The 27,931-nt window shown below is 51.5% G+C and overlaps 1 protein-coding gene across 2 annotated transcripts; it reads right to left on the bottom strand.

The window, feature by feature from the left end:
- Positions 1–1,039: 1,039 nt before the first annotated feature.
- Positions 1,040–22,918, bottom strand: LOC133353874 (protein Wnt-11-like). 2 transcript variants are annotated; one of them, XM_061570358.1, is made up of 6 exons: positions 22,789–22,918; positions 14,705–15,372; positions 4,717–4,952; positions 4,067–4,347; positions 3,060–3,352; positions 1,040–1,905 (listed from the first exon to the last, which is right to left on the bottom strand). In XM_061570358.1, exons 2-6 carry the CDS (start codon positions 14,824–14,826, stop codon positions 1,731–1,733), a joined length of 1,107 nt encoding a protein of 368 aa, XP_061426342.1. In that variant the 5' UTR covers positions 14,827–15,372; positions 22,789–22,918; the 3' UTR covers positions 1,040–1,730. The 2 variants fall into 2 exon arrangements, with proteins under 2 accessions (XP_061426342.1, XP_061426341.1); XM_061570357.1 differs by lacking the exon at positions 22,789–22,918 and adding an exon at positions 16,940–17,101.
- Positions 22,919–27,931: the final 5,013 nt, after the last annotated feature.

Here is a 27,931-nt window from a genome sequence, read left to right as displayed (position 1 = left end):
GCCAAAAGTGGTGCTTGCCACAACGGCTCCCCACCCCCCCACCACCTTAATAGATGCTCGCTAACAGTAATAATTTCAACAGTCTGTTTGCTAAAGGGTGGATTTTTTTGCACACACGCGCACGCACACACCAATTCGTATGTTTACATCCATACAAAACACAAATATATTTACCATTAATTTCCGCATATATTTACACACACACTGTGTGGCAATACATATGGGGCATCCGCACCGTTGCGCACATACATACACATATACATAAATGGTACGTGTATACATACACTTATATATATAAAATGTGGTATTAAGTTCCGTTAATCCTGCCCAGGAACAAACCAGGCTAAGTTCAAATGCAATACTGGCAGGACGAGAGGAGTCGGCCTCGTACGTTTGTTCCTTGCATTATTACGAATATTATAAAACATAATTACCGTGCTATTAATTATAATCAATAATTGTTAAACTGTACTGTGGGGCGGCAGGGGCCATGGCAACGGACAGGGAAGTGCCCTTGCCTTGCGGACACGCAACTTGGACTTTTAAACGGACGACATTCATCTTAAAAGGAGTGTTTTCTGGATTTCGTGGACTTTACATGTATATATAAACAAATTTACTTGGAGGAGGAGGGAAAAAAAACAACAAGAACATTTTATCCTCTCCAAGAGACCGAGTTGGGAGGCACGAAGAACGGTCTTGGTGGGAAGATTTCTGGCGGATAACTTCCCGGAAAGACAGACACCGATTTTGGGGCTGCCAAATCTTGCCGGCAGCCTCTTCCTCGAGTTCCAACCCCCCCACCCACCTCCCCCGGCTAAGATCTTTGCCGCGTGGTATCACCGAGGTCTTCCCAGCCGCTCCGTTTTTCTTCGAGATTCAGACGGCAAAAAAACCTTGTTTTTCGCCAAAACTTCCGGATGATTCTCTCTCTTTGTTTTTCTTCCCCTCCTACTCTCTCTCTGGCTGAATTTCTTCTGTAAGCTTCTTGCACCAGGAGGCAGGTGTGCGAGAAGGGCACCGCTTTTTTTTCCTCTCTCTCTCTCTCGGGAGGTTTTTCATTTGCTGTTGTTTTTACATCGGCAAGGCTTCCGATGGAAATCTCAAAAGCGGATTTAGTTTCGTTTTGTTCTTAACGAAAAGGCACACGTACGTTCCGGCGTCGTAGAGCTTGCGATAGATGCGCGCCTCGAAATAAATGAAACTTAGAGAGGGCAAAATCTCCAGAGTAGTAACGGCTGTTTGTCCGCGATGTGCACGCGTGAGTAAAGCCACGTCTGGATTTGTTTCTGTTGACCGCTACTAATCCGTGCTTTCTGCTTAGGGCCTCGATGTTGGTGAAGTGTACATTTTATAAATCTCAAACACAGACGCGTAACTTTTCGAATTTAGTTTTTTGTCGCGAGTGCCATTTTTCCGTTGGGGGGCGGTGCGATTCGTTTAAGAATTTTCTTTCGCCCGATTATTGTCTTGCATCTTCTTGTATTATTCAGCCGGAACAAACTTACAACATAAGTCCCGTTTTTTTTTTGCTTTTCTCCTCTCCCGTACCTCAAAACATTTCATTGTTAAAGTAGTTCCTTCCGCAAAGTTCCACCCCCGCCCGGCCTCCTCACCGGCGCAGCGATACCGTTTTTGTGTTGCCCACGGGTCGGCAAAGAGTTCACGAGAACGCGACGTTGTGACGCGCGGCGTGATTACGCCACCGTCGCCTTTGACGCGAGCCGGAACTACTTGCACACGTATCGCTCCACGGTGCGCTCGCACTTCTTGCAGGTGACGTAGCAGCACCAGTGGTACTTGCAGTGGCAGCGCTCCACCAGCGTCTCCGAGTACGGGTTGTACCCGCGGCCGCAGCACATGAGGTCGCAGCTGTCGCTCCCGGATGATGTCTTATTGCACTGCCTGAGGGGGGCGGGGGGGGGCAGGCAGAGACAAATGAGGAAAGCCACCAGAGACGAGGCCGAAGGCGCTGTACGTACGTTGAACTTCTCTCCTACCGTACGCACACACACACACAATGCGTGCATGCACACGTACACACGCACACAATGCGTGCATGCACACGTACACACGCACACAATGCGTGCATGCACACGTACACACGCACACAATGCGTGCATGCACACGTACACACGCACACAATGCGTGCATGCACACGTACACACGCACACAATGCGTGCATGCACACGTACACGTACACACACACACAGACAATGCGTGCATGCACACGTACACGTACACACACACACAATGCGTGCATGCACACGTACACACACACACAGTACAACAACAACAAGACCCCGCCATTCGCCACTAAGGCCACGCACAAGAACACACAAAAAAAGAAAAAGATCCCCCGTGTAGCCTTAACAGACTGTTGGGGAAAGTGCTGTTAGCGAGCACCTATGATGGCCGGCACGGCACACGAGGGGGTGGGTGGCCAACACCACGCCCGGCCACCTTAGTCTCCCCACTGGCGATGTTTACACATCGCACCAGGCAGTAATTTAAGGCTGAGTCGACCTAGGGGAGGCCCAGGACCAGTTCAGATAATCGTCACCAGTGCTGGCCGCGAGCGAGAATCGAACCCACGTCGCCGGGTTCGTGGCGCAGCGCGCTAACCCACCACACTACCGCACGCGTGCACACACACACACAGCGTGCACACACACACACACAACAAAGATCAAAGATCCCCCATATAGCCTTAACAGACTGCAAGCACCTATGAAGGCCGGAACGGTACACGAGGGGGTGTGTGGCCAGCACCACGCCCGACCGCCTTTGTCTCCCTAGTGGCAATGTTTACACACTGCACCAGGTACTCATTTGAGGCCGAGTCGACCTAGGGGAGGCCCAGGACTGGTTCAGATAATCGTCACTGGTGTTGGCCGTGAGCGGGAATCGAACTCATGTCGCCGGGTTCATAGCGCAGCGCGCTAACCGCTACACGTACGCACACACACACAGCGTACACACACAGCGTACACACACAACGTACACACACAGCGTACACACACAGCGTACACACACAGCGTACACACACACACACGCACCTGTCCTGCGTGCCGGGCGACCCGAGCCGCTCGTTGACGGCGCAGTAGTCGGGCGAGCCCACGGTGTACACCAGCTCGTCGTCGCGCACCGGCCGGATGTCCATGTCGCGCGGCACCAGCTGGTGGCGCGTGCCCACGTGCCGGTGGGTCACCTTGCTCGCCGAGAGGTAGCGCGACTTCAGCTCGGCGGCGATGGCGGCGAGGTCGCGCGTGCCCTTCCAGCAGGTCTTCACCGAGCACGAGCCCGAGATGCCGTGGCACTTGCACTTGGTTTCCACCGAGCTGAGGAGGGCCTTGAGGAGACGGATGGGGGGGGCGGGGGGCGAAGGAGCGATTCAGGATTCTCGCCAGCTAGGGCTGACCCCAGAGGGGAGACGAGGCTTTGCTCGGTTTTGTTTGGGTGTCGCTCACGTCGATGCTTGAAGGTTCGGCACGCACACACACGCGCGCTTCCGTGGCGGCGCCACGACCAAATCAAAGCCCCCCCCCCCCCCCCCCCAGCTTTGATTTCTCGCCGAGAAATGTACCGCCCGTTGGTCGAATCGGCAGGTGACACGGGATCTCCATGTTACACCCGAGCTACCTCCACGTTTCTAAACTAAAACTATTTTTTTTTATTTTACCAGGTAAAGCCCAAAGAGCTGAACGGCTCTTTTTTTTCAGAAGCGATCTGGCCACAAATGACAACTCCACCAAGTGGCTTATCACGTGGACATTTATATCAGTAGCCAAATACTCTGAAACGCACGCCGATTCTAAATATGGCCGGGGGGGAAAAAAACACCAGAGGACCTGGAGAAAAATCGACGTGAACACTGGGAGAGAGCGACACACAAACTCCAAATATACAGCAGCAGGCGTCCGGGTCGGGATCGAACCCACGACCTCCTGCGTACCCGGCGAGGTAGTCAACATCTTCGCCAGCGCGGCGCCCACGCCGCACCTCCGGCGTCGTCACCACCAACCTACCCGCCCCCCCTCCCCCACCGCCCCCGCCGCGTGGTTACCTGCCGGCCGACCTCGTTGTTGTGCAGGTTCATGAGCCGCGACACCTGGCCACGCGCAGACTTCTTGGCGCGCATGGGCGCGTCGGCAAAGCGACCTCCCACCGCCAGGCCATGCCGCAGGTTGTCGCCACAGCCTCCCCAGCGGAAGTCGGCCGATGGGGCCTCGGCCGGCGTGGGGGCGCAGGAGCACGAGGCGAGGTCGCCGGCGGCGCAGGCCCGCGCCACCCCGTGGCTCGCGGCCGCCGCGGACAGCGCGTACACGAAGGCCGACTCACGCGTGCCTGTGGTAGGGGGGGGGAGGGGCGGTAGCGTAGTGCGGTTAGCGCGACGCGTTACAAACCTCAATCATTGTTACACCCGCTCGTTCACACGCTCACCCACCCACCCACTCACCCAACCGCTCGTTCACACGCTCACCAACCCACCCACCCACCCACCCATCCGCTCGTTCACATGCACACCCACCCAGCCACCCAGCCCCGCCTGTTCACACGGTCACCCACCCAACCCACCCAGCCCCGCCCGTTCACACGCTCACCCACCCAGCCCCGCCCGTTCACACGCTCACCCACCCAGCCCCGCCCATTCACACGCTCACCCACCCAGCTGCTCACAGGCCTGCCTGTCCGCCCGCGTGCCCACACACTCACCCCTCTCGAGGTCGGGAGAGAAATTGGGTGCCCGCTCGGCGGTGGAGCAGTTCCAGCGCATGTCGGCGAAGGCCTTGGTGCAGGCGCGCAGCGTGTCGCGTGCCGCCTGCGCCAGCACGGGCGCCACGTCCAGCTGGCGCCGGCACAGCTGCGTCTGCTCGCCCACGAAGCCGCCCAGCCCCCGGCACAGCCCCGTGTGGTTCCACACCTGCTCCACGGGCACCCGTGATATCGCCCTGGGGTGGTTGGCACGGGGAGGGGGGGGAAGAGGGCAACGTTGAAATGTTGAGAGGTACAGGATCACGCGGAACATTACGGGAGTGGAGAGGGAGGTGGCCGCCGGTTATTGCGAAAGCGAGCGAGATCGCGAAAGTCGCCCAGCTGGAAACCGCCACGGAGCGGCGTAGGGGGAGAGACGGTGAGATGGAGGGGGAGAGAGAGAGAGGGGTGGAAGGGGTTAGAGGGAGGGGAGGTCAAAAAGGTCAAGTTAAAATAGGAAAATTCATGATGCAGTAAACTTTTGAAAAATAATGACATGACACAGCACTCATGACCAATACGAGACACCACGATGCAGACAGCGCTAAAGTCTGAGCGGCGACACCGAGTGATGACGCGGAGCGGCGCGCCACCACGGTAAATCGCCCCGATGGCACGAGCCCCGGGGGGGGGAGGGGGGGGGGGGGGGGGGGGGGGGGGGGAGGGAGCAACATCCGGGAGCACCGGTGCGGAGATGGAGTTGCGAGATCGCGAGCGAGACGGAGCGTGCTGTTGCGAGGGATAGCGACGGTGCACAGCGGCCGATCATTTGGTCCACAGCTGCTGACGACGACGTGCGAGAGAGGCAGGGGATATTAGACGGTGGTGGAATATTACAGAGCGTGTGTCTGCGTGGGGGGAGCGGTAGTGCAACGGTTTGCGTGCCGAGCTACAGAAAACCCGTCGAACCGAGTTAGATTCCCCACTCGCGACCAATTAGAGTGGCAAATATCTGAACCGGTACTGGGCATGCCCTATGTCGACCTCGGCCTCAGACGAGTACCTGGTGCGGTGTGCAAACACTGTGGACACCGAGGAGATGAAAGTGACCGAGCGTGGTGCTGGCCACCCACTCCCCCCGTGCCGACCTTCATTAGGAGCACCCTAACAGCACTTGCCCCAACAGTCTGTTAAAGGCCATACGGGGGATCTTTGTCTTTGTATTCAAACCACGGTGCCAAAGGACCACGATACTACATTACCCAGTCGGTATACAGCTTATACACGTGTGTATGTCAAACTTCTTTCACACCGTACGTAGCTAATCGGAGGTGCGGGGGGAAGGACAACAAACTAAACACCCCATCGCGGAAAAGTTCTGAGAGCCCGCGAAGCTTCCCTCGGTAAAACAAGCGGCAGGAGACTAGTCGTGATGACGACGACGATATAGCCACGCATGCATGTCTCATCAAGAATCGGTTCCAACGTGATCAGGATGACCATCCAGCGGCGGATAGAGAATGGATCGTTGATAAGTGTCCGTGTCCATCGCCTGTTGGCTCTCGTGCGGCGAGGCCTCCATTCAGCAGCGGATAGAGAATGGATGACTCGAATTTCTATCAATGGTACGTTTTACGAATATAGTTTCGTGATAATTAGACATTTGTAAAATGCTAATTATGGATAATACCCTTTGCAGCACGTGCTCAATCCGCTGCTGGATGAAGGCCTCCAACAATGTATTCCAAATGGACCTCAGCGTGTCGCATCTGCCAGCAGAGCCCAAGACCCTGGTGTTTATAGATTTAATTAGCCTTAAACTAACAAAAGCAAATACATTTTCGACTTATTATTTTTTGCAAAATGCAAAAATAGGAAATAGCTTGTACAGTTCCGCATGTTTATCCTGAGCCCTACAGGATAAACAATTTGCTGTTATTATTAGTGTGTGTGTGTAAACTTTCGTTATTTTTTTAGCTTTGGGTCATTTTCCAGCACTTATACAATTAGAACATAATGCTAAGATTGATTACACAGACAAAGATCCCCCATACAGCCCTAACAGACGGTCGGGGCAAGTGCTGTTAGCGAGCACCTATGAAGACCGGCACGGCATACGAGGGGGGGGAGGGATGCCTACACATCGCACCACGTGGTGATGCCTACACATCGCACCGCGTGATGATGCTTACACATCGCACCGGATACAGGAATCGTTCGAGGGCGAACGGAACTAGGAGAGTCCCAGGGACCGGTTCAGAGAATCGTCACCCTGGTGTTGTCAGCGTTAGGGGGGGGGGGGATTTAACTCCGGTGCTTAGAGCAGCCCGGGGCCAAGTGCTGTCAAAGAGAGCACCTTTATAGACACACCCGGCCGCCCTGGTCTACGCAGTCGTATCGGTTACACACCACCCCACCCGCTAATTATTTCAGGCCGAGTGAACCTAGGTGGGCAGGTTCCAGGAGCGTTTCGACGTCAGAAGTAATACTTCTCCGGTTTAGTTTGAAGGTGTCGGGACGGGGGGGCGGGGGGCACGCAGGGGGGGGTTACCCCTGGCTCCGCACCCCCCCCCCCCATGGACGGCCTTGTGTACACATGTAGTGTGCATCTTCTTGGTTCTTTCGGTAAGTCACGTAGAATGGAAATAATAAAATAATACAATTAAAACATAATAAAATAATTCTCACGACGTTTCGGCCACAACGCAAGCAGCCGTCCTCAGGTGAAGAACAGGTCTGTCGACAAGACAGAGTCTGAATGACACGTCCTGGGCTTGGAGCGTCTATTTAAGCTGGGAGGGAGGAGGAAGAGTGCCTTGACAAAATAATTTGCATTTCAAGAGGGATTTTAGCATATTTATGTAATATTACACTATGTATTATTCTACCCACCCTACTAGAATTATTTTATTATGCTTTATTTTTTTTTCTACGTGACTTTACCGAAAGAACCAAGAAGATGAATCCCTGCAGTCACGAAAGCTTTAAATCGAAATGTAGTGTGCATGTTCATATACAATACAACAATCTCAACGAATACGCCTGCAACTCCGTAGCCGTGGCCACACCACGGAAAGGGCAACAGAATCAGAATATGTATTTATACTGGGGAGGAATCCGACGAGCTGTAAAGCTCTTATTTACGGATGTCCAGTCAGTCAGGGGCGGGTCACGACGTTACAACAAAACATAATACAAACACATATGGGAAGAGAAGAAGGAACGCGGATGGGAATAGAGAAGAGAAATAATGGAAAGTTGGAGGGAAATGAACAAAGATAAACTTCGCCTCGGCGCAGCTGCACGGAGCAGAGTCTGTTTTCACAGTGGGCGGCACCCAGAGAGGAGAAATTCTTGAGTGGGTGTGGCCACATGGGAGTCACGTGATTTACGGGGAGGCTCGAGCCGATTTCGATACAAGCAGTACATAGTATACACAATGGGTCATACATAGGAGGACGGGAGGAGGTTTTCACAAATCTGGCTGTCGCCTGGTGATGCTAGTTGTAATTACTGGCGAAACGTACTCCGATTGTAAATGTAGTGGATTTGCTCTCCAACACACCGGTGTGCTGTACTAGTACACTACACTATACACTACACAATACACTACACACTAGTGCTGTACTAGTAACGAATTGGCACGTTCTGGTGGTGGCGGCGGGTTTAACGACACATTAAAATTTAAGCGATCTAACCCAAAAAAAACATATTATGGGTCATACATAGCATACACAACGCATTGGCGTGTCAACGACTTCACATGAGTGCTAAACACCCAAAAAACGAGACGACGACGATGACGAGGATGACGACGATGCGAGTGAACAATGGGGGGGGGGGGGGGGAATAACAACCACTTGGCTCGCGAGGCTGGGAATACGAGCGGGTGGGAAGGGGGGGGGGCAGCCAAGTCCGTTTGTTGTGGCCAATGGTCACAGGCCGCACGTCTGGTCGCGTTACACGGGGATGAGACTATGATTACCATGCTGGCGATAATGACTCTGCGGTGGCTACGTTCGGATTTAGATGGAGGTGGGTGGGGTGGAGGTGGGTTGGAGAGAAATTGCAGCAGTCACTCGCGACAACGCGAATTACCGTCGTCTCGTTTACAGCGCCGTTGTCAATCCACTGCTGGATGAAGCCCTACCCCACCACCAACGCCCTGCCGTGCCCAGCGCCGTTTGGTAAAAGTGTGGGTGGCGAGAGGGGGGAGGGTGATGGCGGGACATATTTAGAAATCAGGCGCCACCCATAGTAGCCGTGGCCGGGAATGTAACTCAGGTGGGCGATTTCACGTGGTGCGTGCACTTCACGATCCGACGGTGGAAGTACCGAGATTCTCTCTTCCACGACGACTATGGACCACGCTGAACCGCGCTCGAACACGACACGGCAGATGCGCGTGCACGTTTCATAAATGGAAGATCAAAGAATCGCCCAACTGCGACTGTGGAGAAGACCTAACCATCAAGCACGTCGCCCATAAAATGCTCCATCCATGCACATCCTGGCGGTATCGGCGAAATCTGCACTGCGTCAACCACATCGGTGGACTGGATGAGAAACTATCGCATCCATTTAAGACGATCGTTAAGAAAAAATAAACTTGATTTTCACAATGGCACACGAAAGAAAAAGACTCCTCTCCCCCCACCCCAGACACTAGAATGATTGCGCACGTGTACACAAAGACAGAATGTTGGGGCAAGTGCTGTTAGCGAGCACCTATGAAGGCCTGAATGGCGCATGAGGAGGTGGGTGGCCAACACCACGCCCGACCGCCTTTGTCTCCATGGTGGCGGTGTTTTTTAACATACCTCGCCATTTGAGGCCGAGTCGACCTAGGGGAGGGTACACAACTGAAAAAACACGTGACCTCCAGCTCAAATTGAGATCGGACCTGTGTGTTGGTCACATAGGAACTTGTTTAGCAAAGTCAGACTAAGACTGCGTGTACCCAACGATCGGAACGTTTGTGTCCTTAATTTAAACCAGGTGATTCGCGATGGACATTTTCAGAAAAGACCTGTGGACTTGTGTAATGTTGACGTTGCACGTGCCAAATACACATCACGGAATATGCTCCGGCAATTTGACTGCTACGACACTCTTGCGTGCACGATATACACGCGTAAAAAAAGTGTTTTGGCGCGGAGTGCCGACTATTGGAACGTAACCTGCCATAACTGCATACTTTATAAACACCCGTTGTAAATATTGATTTCATTAGCAGCTCATTAAGAGGCTCGTGGGACAGCAAATCAGCTCATGTAGCCGCTAATGCTCGCAGCTTGGGACTAGCCACAGTAGGGCATTCACCTCTCATTCACTCGCGCCTGCAGTGGTTACAGCTCGGACTCGGTGGGGAGGTGGGGGGGGGGGGGTCACAAAAACCCAACCGTTGGGGTCAAACTAACTCGAACTTGGAGTCAAACACTCACACGTCAGCTCACAAAAACTCGTAATTGGGGGGGGGGGGAGGGGGGGTGTTATAACATCCCAACTATTTTGGGGGGTGGGGGGAAGAGGTCACGAAAAAAAATCGATCTTGGCAGGTTGAAAAAACTTGAATTAGGGGTAACCAAAAGTCACACTTGGATTAGAGTCGGATTCCCCGAAACCAACATTTGGAACCACAACACCAGTCGCTCATGAAACCCCTAAGCCTCAGAGTAATAAAGCGACACCACAGGCGCCGTGACCCCCCACCCGTGTCGCGCCGTGACCCCCCACCCGTGTCGCGCCGTGACCCCCACCCGTGTCGCGCCGTGACCCCCCACCCGTGTCGCGCCGTGACCCCCCACCCGTGTCGCGCCGTGACCCCCCACGAGGCCCAACGATCGTCTACGAACATCAAGAAAACCCGGCGCAGAACCGTCTCGTCGGCACTCCCCAGGATGTCGGCAAACATCACCGCCACTACCACCAACGAGAGCACGTTATCTTTAGGATCACGAATATATATATACACACACCCGGCCATGGTTAGAGCTTTTTATAATACATATATGTATTTTTAAAAAGGGTAGCTACGTATGATAATTGTTTTTTTACCCTTTTATCTGGCAACAAAACTGACACCTTTTTTTTACAAGGAGTCATGTTTGCATAGACCACAATACCTGCAGTCGGAATGCAAACAAAAAAAACGTAACTTTGATAATGTATGCACTGTCCTTGACGTCATCTGGTCCAACACCATGTGAGACTAGGCTCTAAGGAAAGCTGTCTCGGGTGTGAACCAATCAACTACAAGGACAGTGCATACATTATCAGAGTTGTATTTTGTTGTTTGCATTCCGACTGCAGGTATTGTGGTCTATGCAAACATGACTCCTTGTAAAAAAAAGGTGTCAGTTTTGTTGCCAGATAAAAGGGTAAAAAACCAATTATCATGTTTTTCTACTGGCAAATAAAGGTTCCAATGGGGTAGCTACGTAGTATCTTTGTTTGATAGAGAATGTCGTTTATGGGAGGAGGCTGGGGGTGGGGTACGAAGCGTCGACAAAATACGAACGTAAAATATCTCAATCCGGACGGCGTGCACACAAACACTGCTGCCCCATGGTGGACGAGAAGAACTCACCACCCCACGTGGTTACGGGACCATTCCCCGATGCAGAACATCCCCTCGGCTTCAATCTTCTACTGCGACGAAGCTTCTGGGTCGGCAACCCCTAAACCCACATCGCCACTGCATTGCTATTGGCAGCAGCATCAGCAGATGCACTTCAACGTTGACGATGATGCACAGATGGGGGATATTAAAAATAAACTCTCCAACGGTGCCCGGAGACTGTGGTCACCCACCCAGAACGGACAACCATGGGGAGACATGGAAAAAAACCAGACTCAATGGCCGAGTTACGAATACGAAGGAGGAGGCACTGTCATCATCACCAGTCCGTTTACTCCCGACGCAATCATCTGGCTCATCAAGCCGCCTCGACGTGAAACGAGACTTCTTGTCGCTTTACATCAACATCAGCCAGGAGGAAGAGCGGGGGTGGGGTGGGGGGGGAAGACGACAGGGCTAAGACCCGCGGCCGCGCCACTTGTGGGTAATCGCGCTCAAAACGCCCGCGATGCAAAGGTCGCGTTTATCAGCGCAGCCACAGAGGGGTTCACACGTGAGAGTTTCACGATCGGCTGACTGACGTCTGGGGGAGGGGCTCAATTAAGCAAATTAGGAAGTGAATGCACACGTGTGTGTGCGCGTCTGTGTGTGTGTGTCTGCGTGGGGAGCTGTGTCTTTGCGGTTAGCGCGCTGCGCTACGAACCCGGCGAACCAGAGTTCGATTCCAACAGCAATGACGATTATCCGAACCGGTCATGGGCTTCCCCCCTAGGTCGACTCGGCCTCAAATGAGTAATTGGTTGCGGTGTGTAAAACAATCGCCACTGGGGAGACAAAGGCGGCCGGGCGTTGTGTTGGCCACCCCCCCCCCCCCTCGTGTGCCGTGCTGACCTTCATTCGGCGCTCGCTAACGGCACTTTCCCCAACAGTCTGTTCAGGCTATACGGGGGTTCTTTGTCTTTGTTGTGCGAGGGTGGCATGGCTATTACTACGAATGCACTTGACGATACACCAACAGGTTGTGTGTAGTGCTTCCGTGTCCACCGTTGTTGTTGTTGCTGCTGCTGCTGCAATAATAATGATGCTGCTACTCGCTCACCGCCCCCCAATGTTTATTCCGCAAAACGTTTACGGATCGGCGCCAATGCCTCGAAGCGTTTTGGATTCATTCGGGGAAATTTTTTTAAAGAAATTCTCGCCGCTGGCCGCGATTGCTCGGCTGGTGTTGTGCGGAATTGTTTTAAATTCCTGGATAATATTCGTGGATAGCCGCGACGGTAGCTAGTCTATGCGCGCGTAAACATCGTGCAAAACCCTGACCGCGTGTGCCGATCTCCATCGTCGTGGCCAGGAGTTGAACCCAGGTCCACGAAAACTGTAGAAGCGCTTGGAGCGGAGTGCTCGAGACGGACAGGCCGCTTTAGACACGATCACCAACACAAGAATCCGATGTTCGTTTAGAACAATCACGCGCGTATATGCAGACACAGAAAGGACAAAGACTCCCCCCTTCCGTTCCCCGTTTAGCCGTACAAACCGGTGATGTTAGCGAGCACCTATTAAATCGGTGGTGTGGCCAACAACTATACCCGGCCCGCTTTTGTATCCCCCAGTTCCGAAACCACCGCATCGGGAAATCTACTCGCTTAGTGCAGAGTCGATGTCCAAATCAAGGCCCCCAATGATCATTCAAGTTCGATTTTCGATGCGCAACAAATGCGGACGTCAAATTGAACCAGAGGTTGCCGGCATTCAGCGCTAAGCATCGCACCAACGCTGCCCACACAAGAACGCACAAGACAAAGACCCCCCCCCCCATCCCCCGTGGTGGGGGGTTGTCCAACACCACTCCCGACCGCCTTTGTATCCCCAAGATACACACCGCACCAGGTGTTAAATTTGAGGCCGAGTTGACCTAGGGGAGACCCGGAGACTTGTATTTAGATAGCAGTCGCTGGTGTTGGCCGTGAGCGAGAATCGAACTCGGTCCGTCGGGATTGTAGCGTCGCGCATTAACCACTACACAAATCGTACATGCATATATACACACACTCACACATATACCATGTACACACGTCACGTACACATACAATGTACACACGTCACGTACACATAAATAAATACACAGATATGCGCACGCGTGTATGTTAATATACACACATAATCACGTAAACCATATAGGAATACATCCTGTACATTGAGTATGCACGCATATATTCACACATGTACCCTAGACAAATATAATGTATACATACTAAATGCAGTGTGTATATATACACACACACACTTTATATGCCGTACACACAAAGATACTAAGACGAATAAATGCCCACGTATTAGATTAATCGAATGTTTGGGCAAATGCTAAATGCGAGCACCTACGGAATTTACAACACACACACACACATATATACGCAAACATAATTATATACACACACAGTATGTGTGTATACTGTCTATTTAACAACATGCACGCACACACATACACAAAAACACACGAAACGCCAAACACTTCTCATATCAGCACGGGTGTTTTAAGGCAAACTACCTGTTAGCGAACACCTATTAATGTCGCATATACAGCATCAACATAACACAAATTTACACATTCCGTGTACACAACCCATCAGCGGGCAGCAATGGGTGATTGTCATTTCGTCCTGCGCCAAACGCCACTGAACCCACGTGCGGAAGTATAGTCAAGTCCGCCGACACTATCCGCACTGCGTGGTGCCGCTAGGACCTCATCCAGCAGTGGATTGGCAGACAGGCTCGACTCGCAAACACACAGACACCCTCGGTATGCGACGAAAGGATGGTGCAATAAATGCGCGTGCGAGTAATAATACACACAACACCATGCACACACACACTACATAATACACACTCACAATACACCAGACACTACACAATACACACACTACATAATATACACCATACACACACACACACTACATTATATACACCATGCACACACACTACACCATGCACACACACACTCCGCAATACACACTCCGCAATATACACCCACAATAAACACTACACACAAACACTACACTATACACACAATACACACTACACCATGCACACACACTACACAATACACACTACACCATGCACACACACTACACAATATACACTACACCATTATATACACACACCACAACACAATGCACCAATTATACACACACACAACACAATATACACACAATACACCATATATAACATTAAATACACACAATACACACAACAGACAAAGAAACCCGCCACTCCTATAGCCTGACCAGACTGTTGGGGCAAGTGCTGTTACCGAAGACCTATGACGGCAAACAACGGCACACGAAGCGGGGGGTGGCGTGGGTATCAAAAAAACACCACGCCCGGCCGCCTTTGTCTCTCCACACATAGGGCACTTGCGCTGGTACTTACAGCCATCGGATCGCGTTGCAGCAGACCACTTGAAGCACCAAGGCGCGCAGGACCCACACGAGGCACTTGCTCGCCATGCTCACCGCGCTGGTGGAGGAGGCGAAACCTCTGCGGGAACTCATTTCCACCGATCTGCTCCGGTGCGGGTCTGGTCCCGGTCTAGCACGGGTCTGGTCCCGGTCTATCACGGGTCTGGGTTGCGGTTCCCCGGTCCAAACCCCGACCAAAAAGAAACCCCACCGCACTCGGATTCGCGCTTTGACCGCGAGGAGGAGAAGTCCACAAAGCGTGGTGCGAGCACCGACGACTCCTCTCTGTGATCTGGCGGCTTCTGCGATTGCTCGCGATGAGTAAGAAGATGCTGCGCTGCTCTTGATGCTGCTCTTGATGCTGCCGCTGCTCTTGATGATGCGCTGCTCTTGATGCTGCTGCCGCCGCCGCCGATGTGAATCTTCTTGCGCGATGTGAATTGGAAGGAAGAAAAAAAACAAGTTCACATGCTCGATCCGAAATTCCGCGGCTCTGCGCTTGTTATCTTAGGTTCGGGTCGTAAGACGAGCAAGTCCGCTCGGCCACCAGCCACTTGCGCGTTCTACAAAGAAAACCGGTTCGGGGTCGTCGTCGTCGTATAAACCGGTGCCGCCGATTCCACGTCCGTTCCGAGAACCCTGCACGCGAGACACAAAAGACGACGCGCAAATGAAGACCCCCTTCCCCGTTTCGCTTTCAACAACGTTGTTTTGGGAGGCAAGTGCGGTTACGCAAGCACCGGCGGGGTGGGTTGGGGGTCGACACCCACTCCCGGCCGCCTTTGTCTCCCCACCGCACCAAGGTGCACACTTGATAATCGTGTAAACACTGCGGAGGCGCGGGGCAGGTTGAGATATTCCGCGTCTGCCACTTGGTCGTGAGCGGGAATCGAACGTCGGGTTTTTTTTTTTAGTCACGCGTTGCGCTAACCACTGCGCCACCACTCCCACCCCCCCCCCCACACACACGACAGACATGCAGACACACTCGCAACAGCTATAAACGAAGCCATCCACTACAAACCCATTCAACTTTATAGCTTTCAAACCCACGAACGACGTTATGCCTTTATTGGCGGATTGTAGACACCGCAGCAGTCTACAGGGGCACAACATTCTGAAAACCGGCGAGCAGCGTACATTTAGAAACCGTTCATGGTCCGTTCACGCACAACACGATCGCTGAACTCCCCCCTTCGAATTCCAAGTCGCTCCAAGGAGAACGAGACGAAGCCAAAACTCGCGCCCGATGCCCGATGCGCACTTCTACAAATCCGTTTCACACAACTCGCATGCATATAACAAGACGAAGATGCCTTCACAGACTGTCGGGGCAAGTGCTGTTAGCGAGCACCTATGAAGGCCGTCACGGCACACGAGGGGGTTGGGTAGACCAACACCACGCCCGGCCGCCTTTGTCTTCCCAGTGGCGATGTTTACACCCCGCACCGGGTCACTCATTTAAGGCCGAGTCGGCCTAGGGGAGGCCCAGGACCGGTTCAGATAATCGTCACCAGATGTTAACCGTGAGCGCGAATCGAACTGCACCACAGCATGTATTACACGCGACCTACCCGATTATAAGACGCATCCAGAAACTTTGCTTTAGAATGACAGGTGGGGTGGGTGGAAAGTGCGTCTTATAATCCGAAAAAAACGACGTACATTTGTTGAGTTTTTTTACTTACACGCGCCGTGCCGTGCAAGATTATTATTTCGCCCCAATGAAATCACACGCGTAACAAAGTAAGCAGGCGAACACACAACAACAACACAGACATGCGCGTGCCGCTCGATACGCTCCAAAAATGCCACGAACGGAGGGAGAATCGCCAATTCGCAATGCGTCCACACATCACCCAACACGCATGGGCCACTCGGCCGAAATGTCCGTGCAACTCAAAGGGTCGCAGCGACATTACGATGTCGAGCACCCAACAATGAAACGTGTGCCGCGCTCGAGCAGAGCTCCATTTGAAGCCGAAGAAGATCGAACGTCTTCAGCGGAAATCCGTTCAAAAGCGATGCCGAGTTTCGGCCGATCTACTGAAATGGGGTCGGACCTCATCAGTGCTGCGAATGACTGAACAGCGTGCGCAAACGATTCCAGACCAAACAAAAAAAGCGATTAAAATTCACGCGTAATCGGATTATCGCCTCTAATGCAAGTATATTATAGTGTTAGCGCCGTGTGAGCTGTACTTACTCGGAACGCAGCCGCGGTGTGAATGGCTAAAAGAGCGTCAATTAAAGGGACACGACGCGTGGCGGTGGTCTGTCTCTCTCTCTCTGGGTGCTCTGCGGAGGAGGTCTCAGAGTGGAGTGAGAGGCGGGCGAGCGGACACGGCAGAGACACCGAGCATCTGATCGCATAAGCCCAGCCTCGTTTAGCTCACACACACACCCACCCACTGACACACACACACACCCCCACCCACTCACACACCCATATCCTTTGTGTGTGTGTGTTTGTATCTCTCTCACACACACACGTACCCACCTCCACATAACAAAGACAAAGATCCCCCGTATAGCCTTAAAACGGATGGGGCAAGTGCTATTAGCGAGCACCTATTAAGTCCCGAACGGTGAACGAGGGGGTGGGTGGCCAGCACCACGCCCGGCCGCCTTTGTCTCCCCAGTGGTGATGTGTTTTGCTCATTGGAGGCTGAGTCGACCTAGGGGAGGCCCATGACCTGTTCAGATAATCGTCACCGGTGTTGGCCGTGAGCGGGGAATCGAATTCGGGTCGTCGGCTTCGTAGCGCAGCGCGCTAACCGCTGGGCCACCGCTCCCCACATTCACATACCCCCCCCCCCCCCCACTTTCTCCGACTTGTCCATTCTTCTCTCTCACAGACACTCAACGTCACCTACACATACACACATCCGTCATGTGTGTCTGTATCACGCACGCACGCACACTCCTCTACACACATAACCCACCACCCTTTATCTTGCCATCTTGCTTGTCCGTCTCTCTCACAGACACTCCACTTTACACACGCACACAGCCACCCACCCACACACACAGAGAGAGAGGAACCAACACACACACAGACACATTCTCATCCCCTGCCGGCGCGTCCGTCTCCCACGCAGTACGCCAACGTCTCCGAACCAGTTCTGGCCAGCGTGGTGAAGTACAGAGCCGTCATTGACTCGGGACTTCATCCAGCAGTGGAATTACCATGCAGACACAAACTATACAACGACGGAAAAGATCCCCCCCCCACCCACCGCTCTAGCCGCAGACTATTGGACCGCAGGCCCAACCGCCTTTGTCTCCCCACTGGTGCTGTTCGCACAAGTTGACTCTACGGAGAGACCCAGGATCGGTTCAGATATTCGTCACCGATGTTGGCCGTGAAGGGGGATTGAACTAGAATCTCTCTGCTGGGTTCGTAACGCAGCGCGCTAACCGCTGCGCCACCGCTCCCCACGCAACGCACCCACACATCCACACCACCGTGGTACGCACAGCACTATCTTGGCAATTCAACGACCTTTAATACTCGTGTTCGACCTGAAGTGCCAATACACGAGGTGATAGCAACGGGACGGCTTACAGCAAGCTCAACAGCTACACAGCTCACAACCCGCGTGGCGCACGACCGCTGTACCCATCCCAACTACAGGATGCCTTGCTTCCTAGCACATGGGGGGGGGGGGGGGGGGAGGGTACATTCAGGGCTGCTACGCTCAATCAAGGGGACATCTCACGCTCAAACCTACCAGCAAACCAGGCAGAGCAGCGAGCGACACGACAGAGCCACGCAAGCCACCGTGAAATGCGACATCAAACTCGATGCTGAGTAGTATGCAAGACGTCTAATGGAGAGAATCAACGCGTCCATTCATAGGAACGGTACCGAAATAGATCGTGTTATTTAATTATATATATTCTTGGTTCTTTCGGTAAAGTCACGTAGAATGGAAATAAAAAAAAAATTGAACATAATAAAATAATTATTTTATTATGTTTTTTTTTCCCATTCTACGCGACTTTACCGAAAGAACCAAGAAGATGAATCCCTGCAGTCACGAAACCTTTAAAATGAAATTTAATCATAGATGTATAGTACAGCTCGATTATAATAGAACGTTGGGGGGCGCGGAGGGGGGGGTAGTTCTCTGTATCGGCTGCGTGTCTCGCCACCGATCTGATGATGATGATGATGAGAATAGTGGTGGTGGTGGTAACAATCCCCAATGTTTGTGAGCATCAATCGAGCAGTGACGGAGTGCTGCCACCTGCCGGAATGAGTGCTTCATCGCAACGAGGGAACAGCGCTGCTCGACGGCGTGTGCGCACGCTCCACGTGGTGTGTGTGTTGAACTTCTTCTTGGTTCTTTCGGTAAAGCCACGTAGAAGGGAAGTAACCTGAAGACGGCTGCTTGCGTTGTAGCCGAAACGTCGTGAGAATTATTTTATTATGTTTTATTTTTATTATTTTATTACTTCCCTTCTACGTGACTTTACCGAAAGAACCAAGAAGATGAATCCCTGCAGTCACGAAAGCTTTAAATCGAAATGTGTTGAACTTATTTGGCAGCGCGCGTAGCCGACCGTGCGGATCGGGAGGTCCGTGGGCTGGACGAACAAACGGAACACAAACAGCGATTCTAAAGAAATGGGGTTTCTATCGAGATTTAAAGAGAGTGCATAGCTCCAGTGGCTTCCGAATAGCATAAGGAAGAGCGTTCCAGACGGCCGTAGAAGCGCATCTGAACGCCGGCGATGATTATCTGGAATGAGGTCCTGGGCCTCCACTAGGTAGACTCAGCCTAAAATTGATATTACCTGCTGCTGTGATTGCAGTGCGATCTAAACGTCGGTACATAGCAAGTGGAATCGATGGTCACATCAGAGACAAAGGTTCCCCGTGTAGCCTTAACAGACTGTAGTGGCAAGTGCTGTTCGCGAGCACCTATGAAGATCGGAACGGTACACGAGGGGGTGGGTGGCCGGCCAGCAACATGCCCGACCGCCTTCGTCTCCCCAATAGCGTTTTTTTTTTTTACACCACACCACTCATTTGAGGCCGAGTCGACCTAGGGGAGGTCCACAACGTGTTTTATAAAATCATCACCGCTGTTGGCCATGAGCGGGAATCGAACTCGGGGCGCCGGGTTCGTAGCGCAGCGCGCTAACCGCTACACCACCGCTCCCCAAACCACCAAAAGACAAAGATCACCCGTATAGCCTTAGCCGACTGTTGGGAGCAAGTGCCGAGTGGCACCTATGAAGGCCGGCACGGCACACGACGGGGTGGGTGAGTGAGTGGCATGACCCTACACGGCCGCCTTTGTCACACCACCAAAGACAAAGATCCCCCTATAGCCTTAATAGATTGTAGGGGCAAGTGCTGTTAGTGAGCACCTATGAAGGCCGGCACGGCACACGACGGGGTGAGTGAGTGAGTGGCCAGCACCCTGCACGGCCGCCTTTGTCACACCACCAAAGACAAAGATCCCCCGTATTGTCTTAATAGATTGTAGGGGCAAGTGCTGTTAGTGAGCACCTATGAAGGCCGGCACGGCACACGACGGGGTGGGTGAGTGTGTGAGTGAGTGGCCAGCACCCTGCACGGCCGCCTTTGTCACACCACCAAAGACAAAGATCCCCCGTATTGTCTTAGATTGTAGGGGCAAGTGCTGTTAGTGAGCACCTATGAAGGCCGGCACGGCACACGACGGGGTGGGTGAGTGAGTGAGTGGCCAGCACCCTGCACGGCCGCCTTTGTCACACCACCAAAGACAAAGATCCCCCGTATTGTCTTAATAGATTGTAGGGGCAAGTGCTGTTAGTGAGCACCTATGAAGGCCGGAACGGTACACGAGGGAGTGGGTGGACAGCACCACGCCCGACCGCCTTTGTCTCCCCAGTGGCGATGTTTACACACCGCACCAGGTGCTCATTTCAGGCCGAGTCGACTTAGGAGAGACCCAGGACCGGTTCAGATAATCGTCACTGGTGTTGCTCCGTGAGCGAGAATCGAACTCGGGTCGCCGGGTTCATAGCGCAGCGTGCTAACCGCTCCACCACCACCACCACCAAGCTCATGCGTACGTTGTACCTGGTGGGGTACCTTTAAGAGGTGCTCGCAAACTCCACGTGCCCCAACAAGCCAGCGCGTCCCGACGGGCGACACATTGTCCTTGGCAATTAGCATTTGTTAAGCGATACTCGTTGAGAGGGGCTGGAATCCTTGACTGGGTACCCAACAAAAAGTCTCAATACACACTGGCGGTGGACGTGCAGACTTCCTTTCATCCAGCCTCTGCGGGTGTCGACAAATCCCATTACGCCTGTCCCGAGCTCCAAATAGGTCTGGCGTACGGTACCGTAGCGCGAACAGCCGATATTGTCAATCCACTGCTGGATGAAGGCCCTCCCACACGCCGATCAGGGTTAAATTGACCATATTTCACCACGCTCTGTTTAAATGGCGTGTTGGGGAAGGGAAGGATCGTGTCAATGCCGTGACCATTATCAGCAGCAGCAGCTGTCGTGCTCGAGCCACTGCTGGATGTCACCATCTCTTACAACAGTCTCGCCACGCAACTATACATCGACGTCCGTGCACCGGGGCCGATTTCGCCGCTCCATCTCCACCGTGTACGTTCTTGCGGGCGAGTTTCCCTCCTTTGCCTGCCATTCCGTCGTGAGTCTCCACCACTGGGCATCACGATCCCTTTCAGCATCTAAATTAGAAAACTATTTTTTTCGTTTCACCAGGTAAATGAGATAGTTTTCATAAGCGAACTGGCCACCAATGATTGCTCAACGAAGTGGCCCCATCGCGTGGAAATGTACAGCAGCCACATACTCCAAACGCACGTGGACTCTAAGTGTGTCGGGAAAACCCGGAGAACACGCAAATATACAGGCAGGCGTCAGGGTTGGGATTGAACCCACGACCTCCTGTATACTCGGCGAGGTAGTTAACATCTCCTAGCCACCGCCACGCCCCGTGTCGTTCCCCCCCCGATGCCCACGGACTTTCCGTAACATCCAACGTGGAAGTAATTCCACGATTCGAAACGATGACGCTCCCGAATGGGGGAATCACTTCATTCTAGATTTGAAGCTTTCGTGACTGCAAGGATTCATATTCTTAGGTTTTTCGGTAAAGTCACGTAGGTAAAACATTCATTAATTTTGATCTTTTACCTACGTGACTTTACCGAAAAAACCTAAGAATAGGAACCACTTCAGTTGAATAATGTTGCTCACACAATTGCGATTAGGTTCCCTTGCGCTCGTAAGGCGGTCACGACTAACATCGGAGACTCGTGACGACGATACTTGAACAAACCCGAAACAGACCGGAGTGGTGAAGTATGGCGAAACAACAAAAAACCCACCAACTCTTGGTGACACGACAACGCAATTGGGAAGAGGTCGTGATCCAACAGTGGATGGATCATGGCCGATGAATTATTGTTAAAACACACACGAGTTCAATAGGAACAAAATAGTATATAACACGCGTATTGCAATGTGGATAAGTGTTAAGCATTAAGTGGGTCTCGCTTACACGATCGGCTGCACCGATCTTACTCGTTAAGCAGTAATCGTTTATTCTTTGCACATTTAAAATTCCACATTCGTCAAACAAACTCGCTGTCAAATGCCAATAGAACAATAATCAAGTCATAATCTATACAGCTTTACGGATAATTGACGCTGTGGATAAAGACATCTGTGGAGCCTTTGAAGCCATGGTAGCAAATTATTGTTACGGAGCACAAAATTCGCACGATGTTGTATGTTGAATTTATTTCGTACCGTACGTAGCCCAACCGTGCTAATCGGATGTGATTACAAAGGTGATCTGTTCGACATTGCAGGCTATCGGAACTAAACTGTTAGCGAGCACTTATTAGCAAGATGTGCAGTACAAAAGGTTATTCTGTACAACATTGTCGGACATTATTAGAAGGATGTCTGTTCGCGAGCACCTATTGATACATCACGACAACACACAAACACGGACCACCTTTATAGCAAGCACGTTTTGACTGCGCGGTTCCTTCTGAATCGACTCACCAGCCGCCTCCACCGTCTCTCGCCCAACAAGAGGCAACCTCCACAACCTCGGGATGCGAACCTGTGTAGATACTGTCCAGTCGGTTCTCTGTAAGCTTCACACGCAGCCAGCAGTGGCACAATACACACACACGCGCGCGCGTGGTCTGCGTGTGTGAGTGTGCATATGTACAGAGTGTCGGACAGCCATTGGCCCATCAAGGCGACACCAAACCGCCCACACCCCCCCCCCGCGTGTTCCCCCACCACCATCACCAGACGTTTATTCGCAAACTTGATCGCACGCCCATCCCCCCACCCATCTCCTCATCTCCCCACCCATCCCCCCACACATCCCCCCACCCATCCCCCCACCTATCCTCCCCCCACCAAACCCCCCCCCACAACCCCCCCCCACCAAACCCCCCCCCACCAAGCCCCCCCCACCAAAACCCCCCCCCCACCAAACCCCCCTCGCGTTTCAACTTTTTTTCCCAATTTATTCACGAAAGCCACACTCAGTCCCAGGACTTTTATGCAGAAGGATCTTCCTTCTTAACTTTGGATCTTCCTTCTGCTGCTGCCGCTGCATTGTGCTCATATAAATATTTTAAAAATGTTTCCAGCCAATTAATGACGATGATGAGTTGTGTTTATGATTATTGTTATTCACGTGGCGAGGAGGAAATCGGAGCACCTGGAGGAAACCCACGCCTTGCGCGAGGTGGCACAACACGGAGTCCCCCTACAGATGGAAACAGATGGCGATTCGTGCTATCGGGGACTCAACCGAACTGCGAATCCGGCGGGGGTGCAAACCACCAGGCGATGAGTCGCTGATGGCTTGCTCACCCAATGCAACACGCTTACTCTGGTGGAACAAGTGGACTCATCGATTCAGCGACCACCCCCTCTGCTAATATGGGATTGTTCACAAGCATTAAACGCACAATTGTAGCCCTGCTGCTGCTGCGGCTTCTGTTTTTTTCCAAAGCCATATGAAATAAAACGACGTACATTATACGTGTAATATTGAAAGATATGCTTCCAAAAACGGAACTTTGTCTCTGGGTGACGCCGATAGTATCCCATCCTTCAAACCAGCCTCGTTTTCATTTGAGCACAAAAACAAACACACCACCAATTCCCCGTTGGATTCACACACTTACCATCCTGCCAACGCGGCTATTGCTCAAGCGAGCGAACTCTGCATCTGCTCCGACGGTCTGAGTCTTGTCAGCAGCAGTCGAGCATGATAAACAAATTTTGCCCGACTACCAACAGAAGAAGCGCCGATGACAACTTCAGAAGCGAGTTACTGTGTATTGTTTGATGTCAGCTCAAGTTAGACGATGCAACCGCACAAACCAGACATCCCGGTTCGCATCCCCCTTTGAACGAACGCGTTGCATTAAATACAAAGCGTCGCCCCCTCCCTCCCTCCCTGCCTGTTGCGTGTTAATCCGACACGAGGATGCTTGAGGTTGCAAGTGCGGTCGGCGAACGCGCATCAAAGCGTGGCGCATGAAAGTGTTGCGGCACCAGGACCGCGTTGCATATTTGATGATGTGGCCTTTGTGTAGACACAAGTCGGCAACTGTGCCAAGGACCTACGAAAACTATTAAAGGGCCTACGACAAAATAAAAATGTGAGCACGGTTTTTGTTTGTTTGTATGATTTTAAAAATGTTTTACCAAGATATATTCTTGAATAAATATTTGTATATAGCAAGGATAGACTCAATGTATATACAAAGAAGCGGAGTAATTTTAACACGTAGGCTTTCGCGACAAATATTATCCATAATACAGTTTTTTGGGGTTATATCGCGTAAACGTATATTGTATATGAATATTTTTACATGCAATTTTTTATCAATGTATAAATATATTTATGACAACTACAAGGACCTACGAAAAATATTAATGTGACCATGTTTTTTGTTTGCAAGATTTCAAAATTTTTAACCGAGATATCTTATTGAATAAATATATTGAAATACAAAGGATAGCCATATTGTATATACAAAGAGATAGGAGTAATTTTAACACGTAGGTTATTTATATTTGTACATGCGACATTTTTTTTTTTATAAATGTGTAGTGGGTTCACTGAGAGGCACACACTAGCTCAGGAGGGAACACGTTTATACTGGTAGGAACCTCCTGGTTCCACCAGGGGATTATTGTGTCCGTCCGTCCATCCGTCGTGCATCCAAAAATGGGTGGGGTGGGGCTGGGTGGAGAGGGGAGGGTGGGGAGGGGCTGGTCACCCCGTGGTGCCCTTATAAAACTCAACGTTTAACCTACTCACGCCGGCTTGTGCCCGCCATCACAGTCGGACATATTTGCGGAATACACCACGCCGCCGTTGATCCTGGCCATTGACCGAACAACCCAACGTTCCTACCAGCTCCCTCCGCAAGAATGTGTTTCTATGGACCACAACGGGATAACTACGTAAACCGCATCAGGACAGTCGGAACACTGCCTGACCCACTATGCCGAGCACGAAAACCAAAGACCCAGACCCAAGGGAAGAGGCAGCACGGAGGACTCCATTCCAGCAGACAGCCCCGACTCAGCCAAAGGACCTCTCTTTTATGCCCCCCAGCGTGGACTGGCTCCGCCCTCGGACACGCCCCTTCTGGAACCTACCAGAAGGTTCTGGGCCATGCCCCACGTGTTCCTTCTGTCACCTTTGGCCCAACCGGGCTGCTACGTCCTCAGATGCCCCCTCTCTGCCAGCCACCAGCACTACGCCCCCTAGGGACCCATTCCGTGACATTGCTTGCCCTACTGGCAGAGAGGGCTACTACACTCTCAGTAACTGGCGCTAGGCGCCGTAGTGACCCATTCTATGTCACTACAAATGTATAAATATATTTACGCGATCGATCTAACCCAAGCCAAAGTCATGTCAACGTTATTTTGCGGCACACAACGCGTTCCTTTCGAATTAGGGCACAGACTAAATAATGAACGCATTTTTGTTTTGCCTTTGACTGCAAGTATTGTGGTTAATGTAAGCATGATTCCTTGCAAAAGGTGTCAGTTTTGTTGCCAGAAAAAAAGGTAAAACCCCTATTAGTATAATGAACGCATTATCGGCTGTAACGACGCCTGTCCAGCGGCTGGACAAAGTGCCGCGTGGAAGAAGCGGAGTGACAGAGACTGTAGTAGTAACATGGGGGGGCAGCAGCGTTACAAGCTGCAGAAAGTTATCGTTGAAGGCCCACTCTTAGGTTTTTTTGGTAAAGTCACGTAGGGAAAAAAATAAAAATAATAAAATATAAATAATAAAAATTATAGAAGAAATAATAGAAATAAAATAAAAAATCACCACGTTTCGGAGGCAACACAAGCTTCCGTCTTCAGGTGGAACCGTCACAGCACGGTCCACCTGAAGACGGAAGCTTGTGTTGCCTCCGAAACGTCGTGATTTATTATTTTATTTCCATGATTTCTTCTTCTTATTTTTATTATTTATCTTTTATAATTCATTATTTATTTTTACCTACGTGACTTTACCGAAAAAACCTAAGCGTATGAATCCTTGCAGTCACGAAAGCTTCAAATCTAGAATCGTTGAAGGCCAAGAGAATGGGAAGTGCCGAGGGCACACAGGAACCTTAATCCGGCCCTGGCCGAGTCACGTAAGAGGTACCCCGCCCATCCGCCTTTGTCTCTCCCGTGCTGATGTGTACACACCGTGCACAGCTACTACTCAGTTACGTTTATTATATAGGCTTTTTGAATTAGATCGCGTAAATATAAATGTGTCGTTAAACCCGCCACCACCCGACACGGCCAATTAGTAAGGTTTGTCACGTAAACAGAACGTGCCAATTCATTACTACTAGTGTGTAGTGTATAGTGTAGTGTATAGTAGTGTAGTGTATAGTGTAGTGTATTGTGTAGTGTATAGTGTAGTGTATAGTGTATAGTATAGTAGTGTAGTGTATAGTGTAGTGTATAGTGTAGTGTATACTGTAGTAGTGTATAGTGTAGTGTATAGTGTATAGTGTAGTGTATAGTGTAGTGTATAGTAGTGTATAGTGTAGTGTATAGTAGTGTATAGTGTAGTGTATAGTAGTGTAGTGTATAGTAGTGTATAGTGTAGTAGTATAGTGTATAGTAGTGTAGTGTATAGTGTAGTCTATTGTGTAGTGTATAGTGTAGTGTACTAGTACAGCACACCGGTATGTTGGAGAGCCAAGCCACAACATTTACAATCTGAGTACGACGTTTCGCCAGTAATTACAACTAGCTTTACCAGGCGACAGCCAAATTTGACGCGTTCATATTTACGCGATCTAACTCAAAAAACCTCTAAATTATGGATGATATTGGCCGCGAAAGCCTACTACTTAGTAAACTTATTTAAGTTTGTTCTTAAAAAGCGAGAATCGAACTCGGGTCGGCCGGTAATCGTTGCGTGGTGCGCTAACCGTTGCGCCGCCACTCCCCATGATACACACTGAATCTACCACACTGACTGCAGGTCACAACAACAAGATAAAGACAAAGATCCCCCGTGTAGCCTTCACAGACTGATGGGGCAAGCACTTTGAGCGAGCACCTATGAAGGCCAGCACGGCACACGAGGGGGTGGGTGGCCAGCAACACGCCTGACAGCCTTTGTCTCCCCAGTGGTGATGTTTACACACCACACCAGGTACTCGTTTGAGGCTGAGTCGACCTAGGGGAGGTACAGGACCGGTTATGATAATGGTCACTGGTGCTGCCCGTGATCGGGAATTGAACTCGGGTTGCCAGGTTCATAGCGCAGTGCGCTAACTGCTACATTACCGCCCCCCACAACAACACTAACCCATTCACCTACTCACTCACCCATCCACTCACTCACCAGACTGCAGGTAACAACAACACACTCACCCTTTCACCTACTCATTCACTCAGCCATCCACTCACTGCACTGCAGATAACAACAACACACTCACTCACCCTTTCACCTACTCATTCACTCACCCATCCACTTATCTATTGCTCATTCAATAGAGCGACGTTTTGCTGTTCAGATGGCGTTCACGTGGTGCTTGTTCTCAGCGGCCGTGATTTAATATTGGGGCGCCGTGGTGGCGAGATGTTAACTACCTCGCCTGGTGTACAGGAGGTCGTGGGTTTGATCCCGACTCTGACG

This window comes from Lethenteron reissneri, chromosome 45, assembly GCF_015708825.2.
Source record: "Lethenteron reissneri isolate LAM-NWPU_2019-01 chromosome 45, ASM1570882v1, whole genome shotgun sequence".
In the NCBI taxonomy this organism is placed as follows: Eukaryota; Metazoa; Chordata; class Hyperoartia; order Petromyzontiformes; family Petromyzontidae; genus Lethenteron; species Lethenteron reissneri.
The sequence above is the reverse complement of the archived record's forward strand: the minus strand, read 5'-3'. Positions and strand labels throughout refer to the sequence as shown.

Bases quoted from the DNA above. Each gene is read 5' to 3' on its own strand.
- LOC133353874 (XM_061570358.1), bottom strand. From the start codon at position 14,826: ATGAGTTCCCGCAGAGGTTTCGCCTCCTCCACCAGCGCGGTGAGCATG. The intron at 4,953-14,704 runs GTAAGTACCAGC...CAACCACCCCAG, and splicing joins TGCAACGCGATCCGATGGCT to GGCGATATCACGGGTGCCCG. The intron at 1,906-3,059 runs GTGCGTGTGTGT...CGCCCCCCTCAG, and splicing joins TCGCCCGGCACGCAGGACAG to GCAGTGCAATAAGACATCAT.